The following is a 17,906-nucleotide window of genomic DNA, read 5'->3' as shown; positions in this document are numbered from 1 at the left end:
CAGGAAGTTGAGGAGCAGGAAGTTGAGCCTGCAGAACTTAATGGAGGAACCATACCTATTTTAAAATCATTTTTTTAATAAGAACTAGTTTCACCTTCTCTGCCACAATGCAATGCCAACTTCTGATATTTTCCAGAAGCCACTGCATGAAAAATTGCCAGAGGCTCTGTGTGAGAGATGTCTAATGGTGACAATGCTTCTGACCTGTTTGAAGTAGTGTGAGTATGAATTCCACCCAAACTTGCACTGTTCCAGACCAAATACGCACAGATGCACTGAACCTGAAGCTTAAACTACCAGTTTGCTTTGTCAAAGTTCAGATCTCCAGAGCAGATGTGATTTTAGGATCAGTCTCTTTCTCATTTAAAATGTTTTATTCAATATAAGTTGCTCACCACTCTGGTATCCAAGCACTATTAAATATAAATATCATTTATTTAACAACAGTTTGGTGAACTACAAGAAGAAACAGGCGCCTGCATTCAGATCTCAAGTTACAAGTAAAATCAGCGTTTGCAAAAAAATAATAAAACTAAATAGAAGAGAAACAAACAAAGGATTTCCTAATGAAATTTAGTCAAGAAAATTACCCTATTGACCTGATAATATTAAATTTATAAAATGTTATTATATTTAATAACATATTTCCTCAGAGTCATAGCACTGAAAAGCATAATGTGAATATCAGAATCCACTGGACTTGTGTTGTTGGGCAATAATACCCATCTGCATATATATACATGCCAACATTAACAGTGATCATCTGCAAATCAAAATACAGATCTATATACGTTTTGGATTTCTAAAATATACCTAATGACTTCATTCTGAAACAAAATAGTGAAGAGGACCATGAGGGAAAAGAATTGGGATTCAGTGGTCGAGAGTTGTAACAGTAGTTTCTGCAGAGATAATTTTGAGTCCTTTGGGTCTAGTGAAAGCCACCGTGATTGACAGCAAATGACAACTGCAAGATGGAGCTTCACTGTCACGAGCAAAGACCCCGGTTGTTCTCTACAAGGGACAGTAGAGAAGAGAAACAGTTTGTCTTCTACATTCTGCTTTCAAGAGCCTCTTCAAAGTGAAGTGGCTGGTGGCTTGAAGGGAGAAGCAAGAAATGGAAAAAGAATGAAGTTTAGATGAAGTATGGGCCTGCCATAGAAACCGTCCAGGCCAGCTGAAGAGACAGTATTTATTTTGTACAGCTAATTGGCTGATAGAGATTTTTTAAAAACTGGGCCAAATGCTGAAGAGTCAGTGGCAGTTCTCCAAACAGAGCACTTTTTTATACTGGAAAAGGAAAAAGGAAAGAAAGAAAAAAACCTGTCACCTTTCTCTTACTGTTCCATGCAGAAAACAGAGTTGATATTCTAGTCAAAACTGAAGTCAATGGGAGATTTGCCATTGATTTTGATGGAGCTAGACACTGCCCCAGCTATTTTCTTTTCTATTTTCAGAGATTTATTTGACTACCACCAATCAGCTGTCCTCTATGAGTGGGGTTTTTTTAGTGTTTTTCAGTCTCCATGGCTATGTCTATATTAGGGAATTTTTGCTAAAATTTCTCAGCATTGCTACTGCCTGTCCAGTACCAATCTAAGGTCATATCAGTGCTGGTCTCTCTAGCTGTTTATATCTGCCAGGGTATTAAACACTGTGTCATGTAACTGTGCACAGCGCTAGCCAGTATGACTTATTTGTTGTCTCAGAGCAGCATCTGTATCTAGGTTCATTAAGTTTACCTTTTAGTAAGCTTGGCTGTGACTTAAACCACTCAGAGCTCAAACCATATTGGTCTTAAAGTTTTTTCCAGTGCTAATGACAGATGGATAGAATTGTTTGGGGGAAATCATTGCTGCCATTTTATTTCTCCATAGGAAACACCAGCTGTACAGATGTACTGGAGTAAAGGGGTATTTAATGCCACGACAGTTGCTTTTACATTAATTATTACAAAATTATTGACTTGGATAAAGAATATACAGGTTCTGCACCTTTTGCACCAGTAACATTTGCCCCAGTGTTCCAGTTCTAAGTTCTCCCAGTTTTGAGTGACATGAATCGTTCTGATTGATCTCAAGGGATTGTTAACTTTAAAACCTAATGAATACTATTTAAATATCAGCTTTGTTTACTAATTATTAATCTTGGTAGCAGCAGCAGTCAGTTATTTTGTTCATCTGTCACTGTTTCAAACAGATATAAATATTTGGCTGCAGGACCATTGCAGCTACTGATTACTGCCAAGTCAAGCAGCAGGAGATCATATTCTCCCAAAACATCTCCAATAACCTGCACCCACCAGAGAAGAAGAGCAAGCCCAGACCAAGGGTCCTGACTAGATGATGCTCTCCTAAAGCTCAGGCTGCTTTTGTGTCTTCCAAATTCACAAATTCTCCATTAATCTTTTTCTACAACATCAAAAATCTGCAGCTCTCTTGACCTCTGTTCAATGCCTTTCTATGTGATCTCATTTAGGTTCCTGCTCTGGCAGGGGGTTTGGACTGGATGATCTTTCGAGGTCCCTTCCAATCCCTGACATTCTGGGATTCTGTGATTCAACTTTTACATGGAAGTTCCATGGAGTGTATTGAGTTATGGATTCCAGAAGATTCGGTGTAGAAAAATACCGAGAATTGTGTGCAAAAATAAATACTCCAGACATTACTGAAGATGTGGTCTGTCTCCAGGCTAAAGTTTATTTTGTTTTCAATACCTTTCTTTTCTGAACAGTTTTGAAAATGTTCAACAATTCAAGTTTGCAGACTGCTGTCTTGTGCAAAGAGTCAGTCAGCTGCTGCAGGTTTCAAAACCGTCTCACTGCACAGCACACAGTCATGGATTTATATTTAAAAGCCTCCACATCAGTAGAAGTGAAAGATGCTATTGGTACATTGCAACACCTGATCTTCCAGTCCCTGGTGCTTATCTATAAAGTGGACATCCCCAAAACTGACTGGCAGCTCTGCAGAATTTGTGCTGTCATGTTCTGTCTTTATAATATGTAATTAGTGATAATCATAAACACAAACAGCTGATAAACCAGCCAAACATTTTAAGAACAAACATAAAAACCTCATGAGAACAACTGGCTTCTTTACAGTGCAGAGGATACATCACTAAAATCTATACCAGGCCACCAATGGTTGGAGCTTCTCGTAATCCAAGACTGTCATAGTGTATTTTATGAGCTTTAAAATATTAGTAACAGCAAATAGTGACCAGTTGGTTTTGACCTGCCTCAAATTTGTCCCCAGGATTCCTGAGGTGAAAGGCTAACACTGTAAAAAGAATGACAACTTAGAAAAGTCTGCCACTTTTCAGGGAGAATTAATTTAACTAACAACATTATGGAAATATCACATGTCAAAGGTTATGCCATGAAAAAGTTGGATTTTTTTTTTTTAATCATTATTAGGGAGAGTAGATAGAAAGTACCCCAACCTGCACAGGCATTTACAGACATTAGCCACAAAGAGAGAGCTCTTGGAGCTCTTCATCCTGGGTAGCCTGCAAAAACAAGCAGGTTTCTCAGAGAGAGCTGGGAAAGGAAAACCATCCCACTTCAGGATTTCATTAAAGAACAGAAACTGTGGTACATTAAAGTTTCACACACTTCCAAAGCTTCTCGTTTCTACAATTACTTGGAGCTCCATTCTGTATCTCTGAAAGCATGCATGACTTCTTTAACTAGATAGGAACCACATACAACGTACTGAAGAGATGAAGTCCAAACTTTGGCTGTTATCAAGAGCAACCATTTTTTAAAATTCAGGTTCCTTTTTCTTTTCCATGGACAGCTGAGTTCAGAATTCTTTGGAGGGCCTGGCTGCATGTGTCAAGGAATTATCTGTGGAGAGACTTCATCTCCACGAGGAAAGGCAAACCTCCATTTCCTACATAAACCATCACATCAGAGAACCACAGAGATCTCAGGGACCTGCAGGTGTCATTGTCATCTGCACAAACACCCTTTTGCCTGCACCAGCTGCAAGCACTACAGTTATTTCTCTGATGGGCTGTTCTGCCCCTGAGGTCTGCTGCTAAGCAGCCCCCACTCTCTATGCCCAGCTATTCCCTCAGAAGCCCTTCTCAGTGAAGGTCCAAATCCACACTGAAGAAATTTCAGAGAAGGCTTTAGGATTTCACAGGTGTTAGGGTGTCACTCATGTGTCCCTGATTTAACAAATACAAGTTCTAGGAACTTCAGCTGTTTGTCTCTGTGAATTTAAAAGGTTACAGCACTTGTTGAGGTATCAGTTTGTTAATCTTCTTCTAGCAGTGTTCACTGGGCACCCTACTGAGGAGCTGATTTCTTGATTTTCTGTGTCTAACAAACACCAAATTCCCTGATATAAGGACTGGAGAACCATCCATATCTAAGAAATTGCACTGGTTTTAGAGAGAGAGCTTGGATAAATAGGTTTTTACATTGAAATGGCTTTGTGTACGTTCTGCCTCTCACACACTTCAGGACAACTGGTGGACATTACCCACCTCATTCTGCAAGTAGTCCCACTGAGCTCCTTGAAAGCAACTCAAAGATTAAAAGTGCCAGAATCTGTCTCCTTGTAACTTCACTTCTGCTTTTATCACCCTGGATGATTCCCAGATCCCAACCAAAATGTCCTAACATGGAAGGAAGTTCAAAGTTTAAAGGTGACGTATCTAGAATGATATTTAAGCTTTCTTCTCACCTGAAGCATGCTTTTCCTTCTCAGAAGTGCTAAATACCAAAAGCCCACATTACATTTACTTGGAGAGGGGGCCTCAGCCTCTCTCAAAGGCAAGGAGTCATCTACATGCACAGTGATGTGACTGAAAAACAGATAGGACCTAAGGTAGATGTTTAAACAGAATATGTATTACAACAACAAGAAAGAAATATTTGAGCCTCAAAGATCTACTTCAAGATCCTAAACCGATCTTTTTATTAGAGCTCTGGGATTTAGAATAAAACATACAATTAAAATCATGCAGCAAAATACCAAAAATTAAACTGCTTTGCAGTTCAGCTTAATTATGGAAATGTACAGTTCTCTTTATGGATGTCAGCAGACTAACACAAGTTAGCAGTGACAGTGACATGGTTTAATCTACCCTAATGGACTCTGCAATATTCAGAAATGTGGCCATATTGACCATGCAATTCATACTGGATAAAAAGAGGCAATACACATTTGTGGCCACATTCTGCCCTCATCACTCCTGACAGCGCTCCCAGCTTATTTAAAACAACATTCAAACCGCACATTGGTTTCCCTTGTGGCTTAATTCTCATTATTCACTGCACTCCTTTTTACTAGAAACTGACTGAAGAGCCAGATTCTGAGCTCATTGTTTGCTTTTTTGCTGACTACAATGAACAGCCTTCTCAGTTTCCAAGCCCAGCATTTCTATACACTCAAAACAGTTGCAACCACCAACTAGCAAAATAAAAGCAGGTCAGGGATGGGGAGGCAGGATGAGTAAAAAAGAGTGTGCACGTGCTTTTCAGAAAGAATGAGACTGAAAATTGATAAAAGACTTGCTCATAGCCTGTAGCAACTAATGACATCAATCAAGCACAGGAGATGTGTGTCACAAACCAAAAAAAATGTCAAAATAAAAAAGAATATTCCTGGATGTGTATTTCTCCATTGAAATAAATGGACTTAAGTAGTGTTAAAAATCCAAAATGACAAATCATAGAATCATAGAATGTTGTGAGTTGGAAGGACCCACAAGGATCATCGAGTCCAACTCCTTTCCCTGCACAGGAAAATCCCAAGGTTCAGACCATGTGTCTGAGGGCACATGTTGGCCAAATGCTTCTGGAATATTGTCAGGCTTGGTGCCATGAGCACCTCCCTGGGGAGCCTGTTCCAGGCCTCCACCACTCTCTGCCTCAAGAACCTTTTCCTCATGGCCAACCTCACCCTCCCCTGGCACATCTTCCTGACATTTCCTCTGCTCCTGGCCTTGGTGACGACAGAGATCAGCACCTGCCCCTCCTCTTCCCCTTGTGAGGAAGTTCTAGACCATGATGAGATCTCCTCTCAGTCTCCTCTTCTCCAGGCTGAACAAACCAAGTGACTTCAGCCTCTCCTCGTACGGCTTCCCCTCTAAGCCCTTCCCCAATTTAGTGGCCCTCAGAACCATGAGCACTGATGGCAGTAAGAAGTTTTCAGTCACAAGAGGTTCATGCTGATGACAGAAGCAGTGATACTGTCTCCCTGCTCCTCTGTCTTGGTTTTCCTGATGGATCAAGTTAGTTTAATTCACCTGTCATTTAGCTGGCTCATTTAACCACGTAATTTTATCACCTTATGATTTTTGGTTAAGCTGATGCAGTGGTTTCCAACCTGTGGGGCACTTATGCCTCTAGGTCTGTACGCTACTTCTCCTGAAAAACCACCAAGAAAAACAGGTTTCCTGACAGTAGACTCAAATTCGCTCTTAAAGGGCTTAAATTAAAAAAAATTAGAGGATAGAAAAACTAGCCTGAGCTACAGCATATGATCAGTTCTGATTTAGACTTCAAATAGAAGAAAAATATAATGCATGCCTTGAATAATTGCTCCAATCATTAATTAAATTAATTGGTAAAACATGGACTTTAAATCTAGTCTAAACACTGGTAGTATTGTGAACTCATGCAGTCAATTAAAGAGCCCTTCGGAATTTTTTTCACATGAGGAACCTATCTTTCAACGTTTTCTTGGGCAAACAAGATGGAGTTTTCTTTGGTTTCCCATTGCACATAAGGTTTCCTACTCAAATCATTCCGATACTTTTTTCCTGGCATCCCCTGGAGATCAGAAAATCCCATTGTATTGGGTAACCACATACAGATATAACCTCTGCTTTTAGGGGCCATCAGCTTTAGAGCCTTACCCAAACAATGGTCCTTGATCAACTGCACGACTCTGAAATCAATATAGCTAATTATGGGCTTAGTCAGGAACTACTTCATATGCAAAACAGCCCCAGGAAAACTGCTGACAGCCTTGACGGTTGACAGTTGGACTGGATGATCTTAGAGGTCTTTTCCAACCTTTATGATTGACTCTGTGTGATTCTGTGACTGTGTTCCTCATGTCTTATGTTTCTGACTGAGGGAATGCGATACGGAACATTCTCATTACATATTCCCATCACTCATCCCCCTAAATTTACAGGTGCGTGTTCCTCATGCCACCAATACACAACTAAATGCCCAGGATTGGCCACCACGGCATATATATTTTTAATAGAATCAAATAGAATCAATTTTCCATCAAAATTAATGGAAAAACTCCCCCTCTTTCAGGGCGTGTTGGTCTAGACTCACAATGGACAGGTTCTTCATGTTCAGGAGCCACCTTGATTCCCAACCAAGTGTCTTACAGGTGCCACCATGTCTGCACATCACGGCACCTGACTCAACAAATCCTGCTTGTTTTTAAAGCCAGATCCAACCCGTGGGCTACAAATTAAGTCATCCTTTGGAACAGAGCAATCAAAATTTGTGAAACTCCTAAAAATGATACTTTTTGCTGGATTAGCCACTTGGCTACATTGTGTATATTGCGTTTCTATCTCTCTTGTCATATTAAAGTGAACATTGTTCATTGCTTACGCTGTGAAGTATCTTGTAGTACACATCCAGGGTGAGAAATATCGCTGAATTAGCATTACAAAATCAACTTTAATGTTGATTAAATATCTTAATTAATTTATGATATTAATTAATTCATTAATATTGATTAACTGTATTGATTTAGTATAGATTTCTAAGGTTGCTTTTTTTGGTTGATGAGTATTTGGCTTTTTTTACCTTTGGTGGATAGCAGTACTGTTTTCTACACTTAAGTCTCTTTCAGCTGAGTGCATTTTGTATGCTCTAACAAAATGTTTGTCTTTTAATTGTTTTTGATGTATTCTGTTTTTCCCAGTCCTGTGTTAGTTACTTAGTTTGGTGCTTATTTCATCTAGCAGAAAATACCTATCACAGAAATGCAAAGGCAGCCTGACAGCAAGCTTCTCTTTGGGCATGTTGACATCATCCTCCTTTCTGAGCTCTAATTCAACTTTCAACACAATGCCTAAAACCACACAGCCTCTGGGCACAAAAGATGAACACGAGAGTACACTTGTGCATTCTGTTGCCCTGTAAGCAAATTGCCTTGTTAATGAGGAATCAGTCAAATAATGGCTTTGATAGAATGTGTTTAGATTAGGTAAGATAAAGTACAAAAGTATTTTTTTGGGTGTATCACAGACAGCAGCACATCCTGTTCAAAGTTCAGGGCTGTGAAAGTCATTGACTAATTCTTCAACGTCTCTCACAAGAAAAGGCAAGATACAGCTATTTCATGTGTAATAACCCAAAAAAAAAAGAGTAAGTTAGGATTTTTTAACTGCACTTATAGGCCAAACCAGAGCTGCACTTTGCCAAGTGCATATACACCTCATAAAAGATAACTCCTGCTTTCAGCTGTCGGTCCATATTTACATGGGTTATGCCTGGAAGGAGGAGAGGAGAATGCCACTGCTTTCATGTAATAGATAAGGAAAAGAATCTCTGTGGGTATGTGCATATGAACAATGTTTGTGGGGTGAACATTGCTCATGATGATAACAAATCAGAGAAGCCCTGCAGATGGGATAACGTGCTGGGAAATGCTGCTTCCTGCCATCTCGTTTGTCTAGTCGGACATGTCATGAATTGTATCTAAACTTTCTCCCAAGAAGTAGCAAGCTAACCAACAAGCCTTCTCATTTCTGAATGCTCCAAACCCACAACGTAGCTGGTTTTCTATCTGAGCTCTGCATTTCAGCAGCTGGAAGTTGATGGAAGAGAGGAGGGAAAAGCCACCCAAATTTCTGTAGTTTTCCTTTCCAAGCTAAATAGCTTGGATGAGAGAAGAGGGAACATAACTGAATCACTCAGACAATCTGTTCTTTCAACTGGGGGGGTTGGGAGGTTAAAAGATTTTTACAAATAAACAATAAAAATAAAGGCAAGCATTAGTTTATGTGTTTGACAGGAAGGCTGTAATTCTGCTCTGCTCTGTACCACATAAAATACAGAAATTTAATGTTATCAGTCCTTCTCGTGTAGAACTAGTACATTCTCTCTGATCGTTATGTCCCATCTGGTGCATTATTCAAACTCAAGCCAAAGTATTCCACCACTCGAGATATCCCATAAACAAAAACAATGTAAAGAAGCTCATCATAAACACATCACAAAAATCTGCTTCTTGGTCTTCTAAAATCTTGCTTGCTTGGCTTTGACAGGGCAAAGAGCACATCAAACCTGCTTGACCAGCTTCCTCTCTGGGACACAATCTCAAGGTAGACAGTGTCTCCTCTCTGGGACACAATCTCAAGGTAGACAGTGTCTCCTCTCTGGGACACAATCTCAAGGTAGACAGTGTCTTTCACAGGCAGCTCTTTGTCATCCTCAGCACATTGTCTGTAGTGGTGGATGCAAGTGGTGGGACTCACGTCTCTGTGATCCAACGATGAGCCAGCGCTATCCTCTCTGCTGGGCATAAGAGAACTGCCTACGCTGTAGACCCACAGTCTGTTTAATATTCTGATTTAATTCTATTTAATTCTGCTTTTGAGTTTCCTTCATTCTGACAGAAGAATGTTTCAGTGTTGGCACACACAGTAAATCAACTTCAGGGCTGTTAAAACCTGTAAGAGTTGGTGACAGCCTCCGAGACAGCAGTATGCCAGGCCAGAGACAGCTGGTTGGCAGCAGTCCTGGCCATGCTCACTCTTTCACTGACTTCACATGCTCTATAGTTATGACACGGACAGCAGAAAGTGGTTTCATAAAATCTATGCCTGTAAGGAACTTTATAGTTCATAGAAATATCCACATAATCACCTTATTTTTATTCCACGATGACAGGACAGGAAAAGGATCCCATCTGAGCTGTTTAGGATATTTTGTTTTAAACAGACAAAGTAAAAACCTTAGCCATTCTCTGTGTCTTTCAAAAAGGGGTTAGTTTCTTTCATGCAGCTGACCTCAGAGATTCCCCACCGCATGTACTGTAATTTGAACAAGAAATATACTGCTCTCAAGACTCAGTCTAAGCAGAACTCTTCTTTGATAAACTAATCTTTGTACAATTCCCCGTGCTGCTGTGTTTAACAGAGCCAGCAGCTAGCTATTAGCTCTTTTTTATTCTCTTCTCTTTCAATAGACTATTTAGAGTACAGTATGCTGAAAAAATCAGAATGGGGCTCCCCAACAGATATTCGTTATGGCTGTATTCTTCCTTTCACCAGAAACACAAACCACACAATCCTTACAGCAATCAGCACGAAACACATCCTGTTAAATCCCTCATTTCTTTAGCATAATATGAAGTCTCTCTTTCTCTCATATTACCATTCTGGTCAGTCAGGTATGTGAGGTTTTTCTAGGCAACAGGTGTTTTTTGAAATAAAATACAACCTTCCCTTCAGCTCATTATGTGAAAGAGACAGCAGCTGCAAGTATAATGCTGAGGACACATGGTCTATAAGACACCCAGAAGAAAAATACTCCTTGTTTCACTTGTTAAGGTAAAGCACAGATGTTGCTTCAGTGATAAGCATGAGCATAAGGCAACCACAGTCTGCTTCATGTTGTAAATTCAGAATCTAAGATTTCAGAATATTTAGTAGGCTGCAATCAGAATCACCAGTTTCTTTATGTAAGGGGAGTTGTTTATGCCTAATCTCATAGTCCTAACAAATACTTCTTATCACAGTTTGCATTACACTATCATCAACAATATGCTAGGAACTATCCACAGACTTGACAGATAAATTATTAATAATCTTTTAGATGGACTCAATTGTGAGTATCAAATAGTGACAAATGCAGAAATTAATACACTTACTGATTTAAACATACACAGATAGTGTATATTACAAAGGTTTTAGTCACTTAGAATGTTAAATGCAATTTTTTCCCTGCTTAGCGTTGGTACTAAGGCTATTTTTGTATCTCTCAGAACTAGTCTGTTGAAAATCAACTGCAAAATAATGGTGTCTAATGAATGTCATGGCCAAAGCTAGAACCGATCCTTTCCAGGGAGCAGTTCTGTGCTTACTCAGGTTGATAATTCTCCATGCCCCCACCCGGTTTATTTAAGAACAAAGTACATATATTGTAGCTTATAGTACCACTGTCAAGGCGAAAATGCTTTTTCAAACAAAAAGGAAGTGCAGCATTTCCCTAGAAACACAAAGATCCTCTAGAATTGCCAGATCTCCTCGCTCCCTCCAGTTTTTTAGGCCTAACTAGGTCAGAAACTCCACCCTACCAACAAGAACATACAACAGCACAGAGAAAACACAGTTCCCAGAATAACCCCAGATCTCTTGCTCTGTGAGTAGCCTGGTTACTTTGCCTGTCTTGCAAAATATTTTTGCTGGCCTTGCAGCAGAAGTCCCAGTAGTTTGTAGGACTGGATGTTTTTCTGGCTACAGTGTTTGTTATGTAGAGCAGCAGCTGCAACAGATTGGGAAATGTACACATGGAGAAAGGCCTGATGGCATGGATCTGCTAGAAAAAGTCAAAAGCTTCACACTCCTTCAAATCCAGCTCAATCTGACCCTGGCTCTTTTGTGTGGGGTTGGTTTTTTTTGCAAGATCCATATTGGTAAGGTGTTGGTAAGACAAGTCTATCCTTTGTCATTCCGTCACCACCAGTTTTAGAGAAGACAGACTTAAAAATAAAATGAAACAAACAAGTTCTGATCACAAGATATTCTAAGGTTACAAAGTCATTTCGTATGAAAATGATAGTATAGAACTTCCTGATGGGGACACATGAGGTAAAAAGGGTCGTTTAAATGTGTGACATACTCATTTTTGAGTTTGCCATGTTGTTCCAAATGAAGAGATGTAAAAAAAAAAAAGAAACAATCAGAAGAACAAAATCTCTACATTAATTGGAATGATGATACATGTGCCTAGAAGACAACCACAAGAAGTTATCACTGCTTGGACCCACCTATTCTTTGCTACTCATTAGTTGACTCGTGTTCTTAATTGTGTTCCTGTCCTGCAAAGGTCTCAGAAGCCAACAGGACAATTCCAATTGCTTGTGACTGAGAATATTCATATATTTTGCATACTACGGTCTTCAACCTTTGATGCTGTAGAAGGGGAGCAGTCTCTTCTTATGAATCCATACAGCCTTTTGCCCTTCCTGAACCACCTGTCCTCAGTGTGTTACACCAGGTTATTGCTACTACAGGAACTAGTAATTCAGAGTACTGCTATTAAGATTCTCCTCTAATCAGCAATCAAGGCTGATCACACAGATTCTCAGACTTGTACACTTACATCATGGGAAGAAAATTTGAGTAAATACTCACATGTGTCTTCACGTCACCTTCAAGGATCTTGCTCTGCCTGAGAAACTCAGCAACGCTTCCGTTCAGCAACCTATCAAAGGCTTCAACGTAAGGTGCTATGCCTGTAGAAGAAGAGCATTCCCTTACAGTGGGTTCATAAAGTACACAGTGCATAGGACATTCCTTTGTAGCAGATGGAGAAGAAATACCATAGAAACAGGGGAAATTGCTGTCACTTCATTTCTGCTGTACTCATTGATTTGTGAAGTTAGTAAAAAAGGATGTATTCATGATTTCTTCCTAGCTAGAAATAAAAAACCCGTGCTCTTGGTAGAACTTGGCTAGGAACATGAAGATAATTTACTCTCTATAATGTAGCAGGAAGTCTCTTTTGTCTTAAAATGATAGGTGCTCAAATAAAGATTTCTCAGCCTTTCAAAGGCCTAGTGGCCTGATACACATGATTGTGTCTTAACAAAATTCTACTGTTGTGCATAAAACAAATACTATCCCCTAAAAAGAATCTGCACTGTACTGAACAACTATTTTTATACCACCCACCCATTCCTGAAGATCTTCGTACTGTTTGGTGGCTTTTAATAGCAAGCAGTTTAATTTTCAGTAAAACAGAGTCTTTAGCATGGGTTGACCATGGATTTCTGCAGTGAGATGTGGCTTTGTAGTCTTCTTCTTTTGTTGTCTGACCTTGCAAAACTGTCACTGGATAAAGCAAGCTCAAACGAGTCTTCTAGATGACACATCCCATTGACTATATAGATGCTATACATTCTAACAGAGGAATAAAAATGCTATTTCCCAGATGGTATCCAGAGCAGCTTCCTGATGAAGTCAGACAATCTGAGAATGGAGATGAAACTCAGTTTCTTATGCACCTGGCTTCTCAATGGCTTTATGTGGTACCTTTTAGACAGCAAAAGTAATTTTTCCCTGGATGCTTTCCAGCCCTCCCTTTACTCCCTGACATATCCTCATGTCTTGTCTATGCCTCAGAACCTTTGCCAGGTCCAACGTGAGCGACACACGTTTGAATTTATGGCATCTGTAGGATCTGAGAGACCAAGGTTAAAATTCTTCCCAGCCCCCCTTCCTCATTAATGAAGCCTGAAGATTGCTCTGAAGAGGTACCAGGCTTTCCCCAGAGAGTTTGCTGTAACCTTTTGGCACTATATGACAATTGTGTCCAAATTCATAATCTTGAAAGCCCTCTTTATTCCACAAGAGTCATCTGGCTCCTTGACAGAAAAAAGAAAGGCTCTGGCAATTGGAGTTTGCAATGGCCTGTGTGAAAAAAACAAATGTAGTTAGTCAGCGAGGCGGGATCTCAAGGCTCCTTTTGTTCTCCTGATGTCACTCACCTTTAATTCTGAGGAATTTCTGGGCTTTCTTCCATATTAAGTGTTTGTGTGTAAACCCCTCAAATGACCTAGTGTACAAAAGGTTTTAGTTGTGGAGATGCTTTCCAAAGCCCATTTTATGTTCTTTCTCAAAATCTACGTATGTCTCCAAGGGAATCATTGTAACCTTTTACTTCAGAATAGCAGTTCACCAAATGGCAATTGTCCTCTGCAAAACTAGAATCATCTATTGCTATTTTTTACTATTCAATCCAGCTAACTCCCAGGAGCATTTACTAGAATTTGCTGTGGGCTGTGCAGAGCAATTGAATGATTTGTTTGCAATCCTGCCGTTGTAATGCCATTTAGGAAAACAGTAAAGGTACAGTTCTCCCATCCTCCTCGTTATTTAGTTGTTTCTCAAAAAAGTATTAATTGAAAAGGCAAGGTTATTTTTGGTAATCATTCTAATTATGGAATGGGCTTTTAGGGGAGGGGGTCATGTTAGAAGAAAGCAATATATCTCCATTTCCACTAAAAAGGTCTTAAAAAAGGTCCCATTCTGGCTGCATATCAGTTCTAAAGGAGAAGAAGAGACCTGTTCTGTACGACTGTCAGCTCTGCAGCTGTGTGGAGGTTACATGTACCTCTGCAGAAGCACAGTGACACAGGTGTACACAATGATGTTTGTGGCACTATATGCACATCAGTCACCCAAACTGAAGAAGCAGGACGGTCACTCCTAGCTGCATCAGCAAAAGCGAATTCCTGAGTCCCCATGTGAGACGGTTCTGCCTGGAGACGTGGTGCAGGCTGGCAAGCGCCCCGTGGTGCTGCTCATCTCAGCTTCTTACTGCAGTGTCCTCGTGGGTGTGTTTTATAATCACATTCCAACAGGGTTTATCAGTTGGTTTCTTCTAGGGATCTGCTGGAGTTTTAAGGGGGGTAAAATGCTTCCCTGGGGCGTAAATCATAGAATCATAGAATCATAGAATGGTTTGGATGGGAAGGGACCTTAAAGATCATCCAGTTCCAACCCCCTGCCATCAGCAGGGACACCTTCCACTAGACCAGGCTGCTCAAAGCCTCATCCAACCTGGCCTTCAACACTTCCAGGGAGGAGCATCCACAGCTTCTCTGGGCAACCTGTTCCAGTGTCTCACCACCCCCACAGTAAAGAATTTCTTCCTAATATCCAATCTAAACCTCCCCTCTTTCAGTTTAAACCCATTACCCCTTGTTTTGTCACTAACTGCCCTTATAAAAAGTCCTTCCTCAGCTTTCTTGTAGGCCCCTGATCTTTTCACCTGACTGAGCTCTTAGGTTTAGGCCAAGGATATAGCAAATGTCATGGAAGTACCTCCCAGGGTGAGTTCATCTCCTGTTCTGAAAGCAGCCCTGGTTCTGCAGTGCTGAGCTCTGGATTAATACAGAGATTCACCTAAATGGACTCGTTACAGGATTGAAGCCTGTCCTGTTTAGAAGTGTAGATTTCCTAGTAGTGGTTGATCTATTGGTCAGTTTGACACAGATCCTGTTTCTCCATGACTCTGTGACCGTTCACTAGCTGTCCAGGTTTTCTCTGGACTGCATGCATTTTTGTTGCCAAAGCTTACTCCGACGGGCTCACTCATCTCCCGTGGGAGCCTGCTGGAAGATGCTCCTTTCCTGCCATAGAAACACGCTGCTTTCACTCAGCTGCTCCACAGCACCTGCCAGTGCGTAGGCCCACGGCACACATGACGGTGGAGAAGGTCCCTGGCATGTGTTGTTGGGTAAGGGCTACCATACAGGGACAGTAAAGCAGCTGAGATCTACTCAGGTGCTTCTGGGTCAGTCAGGAAGCTGCCTGCAACCTTCTGCTTGTTCTGTAGCTTCTGTACAGCAACTGAGTCCATGCTGGGATGTGCTCTTCTCTGGAGAATGCAGGAAAGGGCCAAGGAATACAGACAGCAAAGGACATGAAACTAATAAAGGGATATATGTCAGAGTTCTGGGTAAAAAAGAAGCTCTGGAGCAAGCAAAGAGCACCTCTATTCAATCAACAATAGAACTGCTATATTTATATGGTTATTTACCCTGTAAATTTCAGGAACAAGAAAAAAAAACCTAAGGAATGAAAAAATATGATTTGGTGATATGATGTGAATAAATGAAGACAGACTTTTTTGGTGTATTCTCCAATGTAGTGCTTTGGAGATCCACTTGAGAAAGGAGAGCTCTAGAGATAACAGCAGGGGGCTGTGGGTGTGTGGCAGCACTTAGTGAGCAAATCACAGAATCACAGAATGGTGGGGTTGGAAGGGACCTCAGGAGACCATCCAGTCCAACCCCCCCGCCAAAGCAGGTTTCCTACACCAGGTTGCACAGGAAAGTGTCCAGGTGGGTTTGGAACATCTCCAGAGATGGAGACTCCACACCCTCTCTGGGCAGCCTGTCCCAGGGCTCCGACACCCTCACTGTAAAGAACTTTTTCCTTAAGTTTGTCTGGAACTGCTTATGAAAAATTCTTATTCGATTAAGGATATTAAACAATTACATGAAGTAAGTCTGCACTGTGAAATTCAGAGAGCTGGCAAATAATGTTTATATTGCTGAGTTCATTAGGAATATTTATGTTATAAATTTTGGGGATGTCTCATGTCTTCTGCTAATTTGGCTGGAGCAGACTTTTTCATCTGGTGACTTATCCTACAACAATATAAATGCTAAAATGGAAGGAGTGATAAATCTTGAAATATGGATATTTATGGATTGTATATTTAAGAGACTAGTCAAATCTTGAATTTTTGAGGTTATATTAATTTGTAATTATGCATATGACTAAACTTGTCACGTGACATTTCTAAATTCATTTTTTAAAAATACTACTTTATTTCGATATGGAATTCATAAAGGGTGGGATTGCACTCCCTCTGAAAAGACAAAACACATGCTCTACTTGCAATATTTCAATAACAGAGAGATATTACTTCAAAAAAAACCCAAACTTACTTCCATTGACTCCATTGATGGCATCACACTCCATTCCAGCTCTGTGGGGATCTGAAAATAACGATTCCAGTCGAGTCACGGCTTTCTCCAGTCTCTCCATCAATCCATGAGTCTCTGCCATTCTGAAAAAGAACATTAAGGACAGGAACAGTGTTAGAGCCCTCTGAGGAAAGCCCATGCTCTACTTCATCTTACAGCTTTGTTCATCTTGTGGCTTCATCTTTTATCAGTTTTTATGGTAAAACTCCTAGTTTTTAAGTGTTGTCTCCCTGGTATATAAGCAGTTGCAGCGAAGCAGCTGACATAAGGTAACTTGCTTCTGTGTCAGCAGGGAATATGATCAGTACCCAGCCCTTCTTTTTCACTGTAAGCAGCAAATTCAAACCACTGCTACCTTAGCTTTGGACAGTCCATATGTAGATAATAGATGACAAATATATATGTCTGCTCCCAATCAGATATTGAGATGACTGAAATATTTACAAATGTAATTGGTAAAAAATTATGCCTGCGATGATTTGCATCAGCCATTTACAGAGGGAAAAATACAGACCTAATTAATACTTGATTGAAAGCCTGACTTTAACTGTGTACCTCCTGATTTCTGGACAGGTATGTTCTGAAATTTGCCTCAGTTTTTTATGCTTTGTAGTAAGACTCAGCCACTTGATTGAAGACTGCACAAGAAGTCAAGGTCTTCCATTTGTTCTGATATGATTTCCCATCACTTAATTTTTTTTCTTATGAAAGTACCTGATACAAATCAATGTTTCCCAAGCTTTTAAAATCAAGCACTAATTAATCTTTGGAAAGAAAAAAAGAAAAAAAAAAACATCCAGGGGTCTGCTTGTGCAGTACTGCTACAGTGCTTCTGATTTAAAATGGAATAGAAATTAGGTTAAGTTTTTAACAACTCACACATTACTTTCCTTCCCCACAATGTGATTATCCGCTTTCATACATGTGAGAGGAAGTGTAGGCACTGACATTTCTGAGCACTGGCCAATGTCTCAGGGAACACAGTGCCATATACACGACAGACTGAGAAATGGGTATATAACCAACAACAGAGTTCTGTTTAAATCCTCTATCATTTAATATGAGGAGTTTAACGTGCATGTTCCTCACTTAAGGTTGTGAGTGTTTTATTCCACTAAGTGACACACAGTCAGGGGTTGGGGGGAGTGACCTATGTCTCTGGGTTAACATGATCCCCGTGAA

At 40.3% G+C, this 17,906-nt stretch overlaps 1 protein-coding gene across 4 annotated transcripts in view; it reads right to left on the bottom strand.

Annotated features, from left to right (window-relative positions):
- The window catches only part of CAP2 (cyclase associated actin cytoskeleton regulatory protein 2), a 63,493-nt gene extending 46,687 nt beyond the window's left edge, over positions 1–16,806 (bottom strand). For 3 of the 4 annotated variants that reach the window (XM_010177517.1, XM_029087353.1, XM_029087352.1), the window contains exons 1-2: positions 16,686–16,806; positions 12,358–12,458 (exon numbers count right to left, since the gene is read on the bottom strand). In XM_010177517.1, coding sequence (XP_010175819.1) covers positions 12,358–12,458; positions 16,686–16,806 — 222 coding nt within the window. Of the gene's footprint in view, positions 1–12,357; positions 12,479–16,685 lie in introns of all 4 variants that reach the window. The other variant, XM_010177518.1, reaches the window with a different exon arrangement.
- Between the last annotated feature and the right edge of the window lie 1,100 nt (positions 16,807–17,906).

Source organism: Antrostomus carolinensis, unplaced genomic scaffold (assembly GCF_000700745.2).
Source record: "Antrostomus carolinensis isolate BGI_N321 unplaced genomic scaffold, ASM70074v2 scaffold19811, whole genome shotgun sequence".
NCBI classification, from domain to species: domain Eukaryota; kingdom Metazoa; phylum Chordata; class Aves; order Caprimulgiformes; family Caprimulgidae; genus Antrostomus; species Antrostomus carolinensis.
Note: the sequence above shows the minus strand (reverse complement) of the source record. Positions and strands in the feature narration are given on the sequence as shown.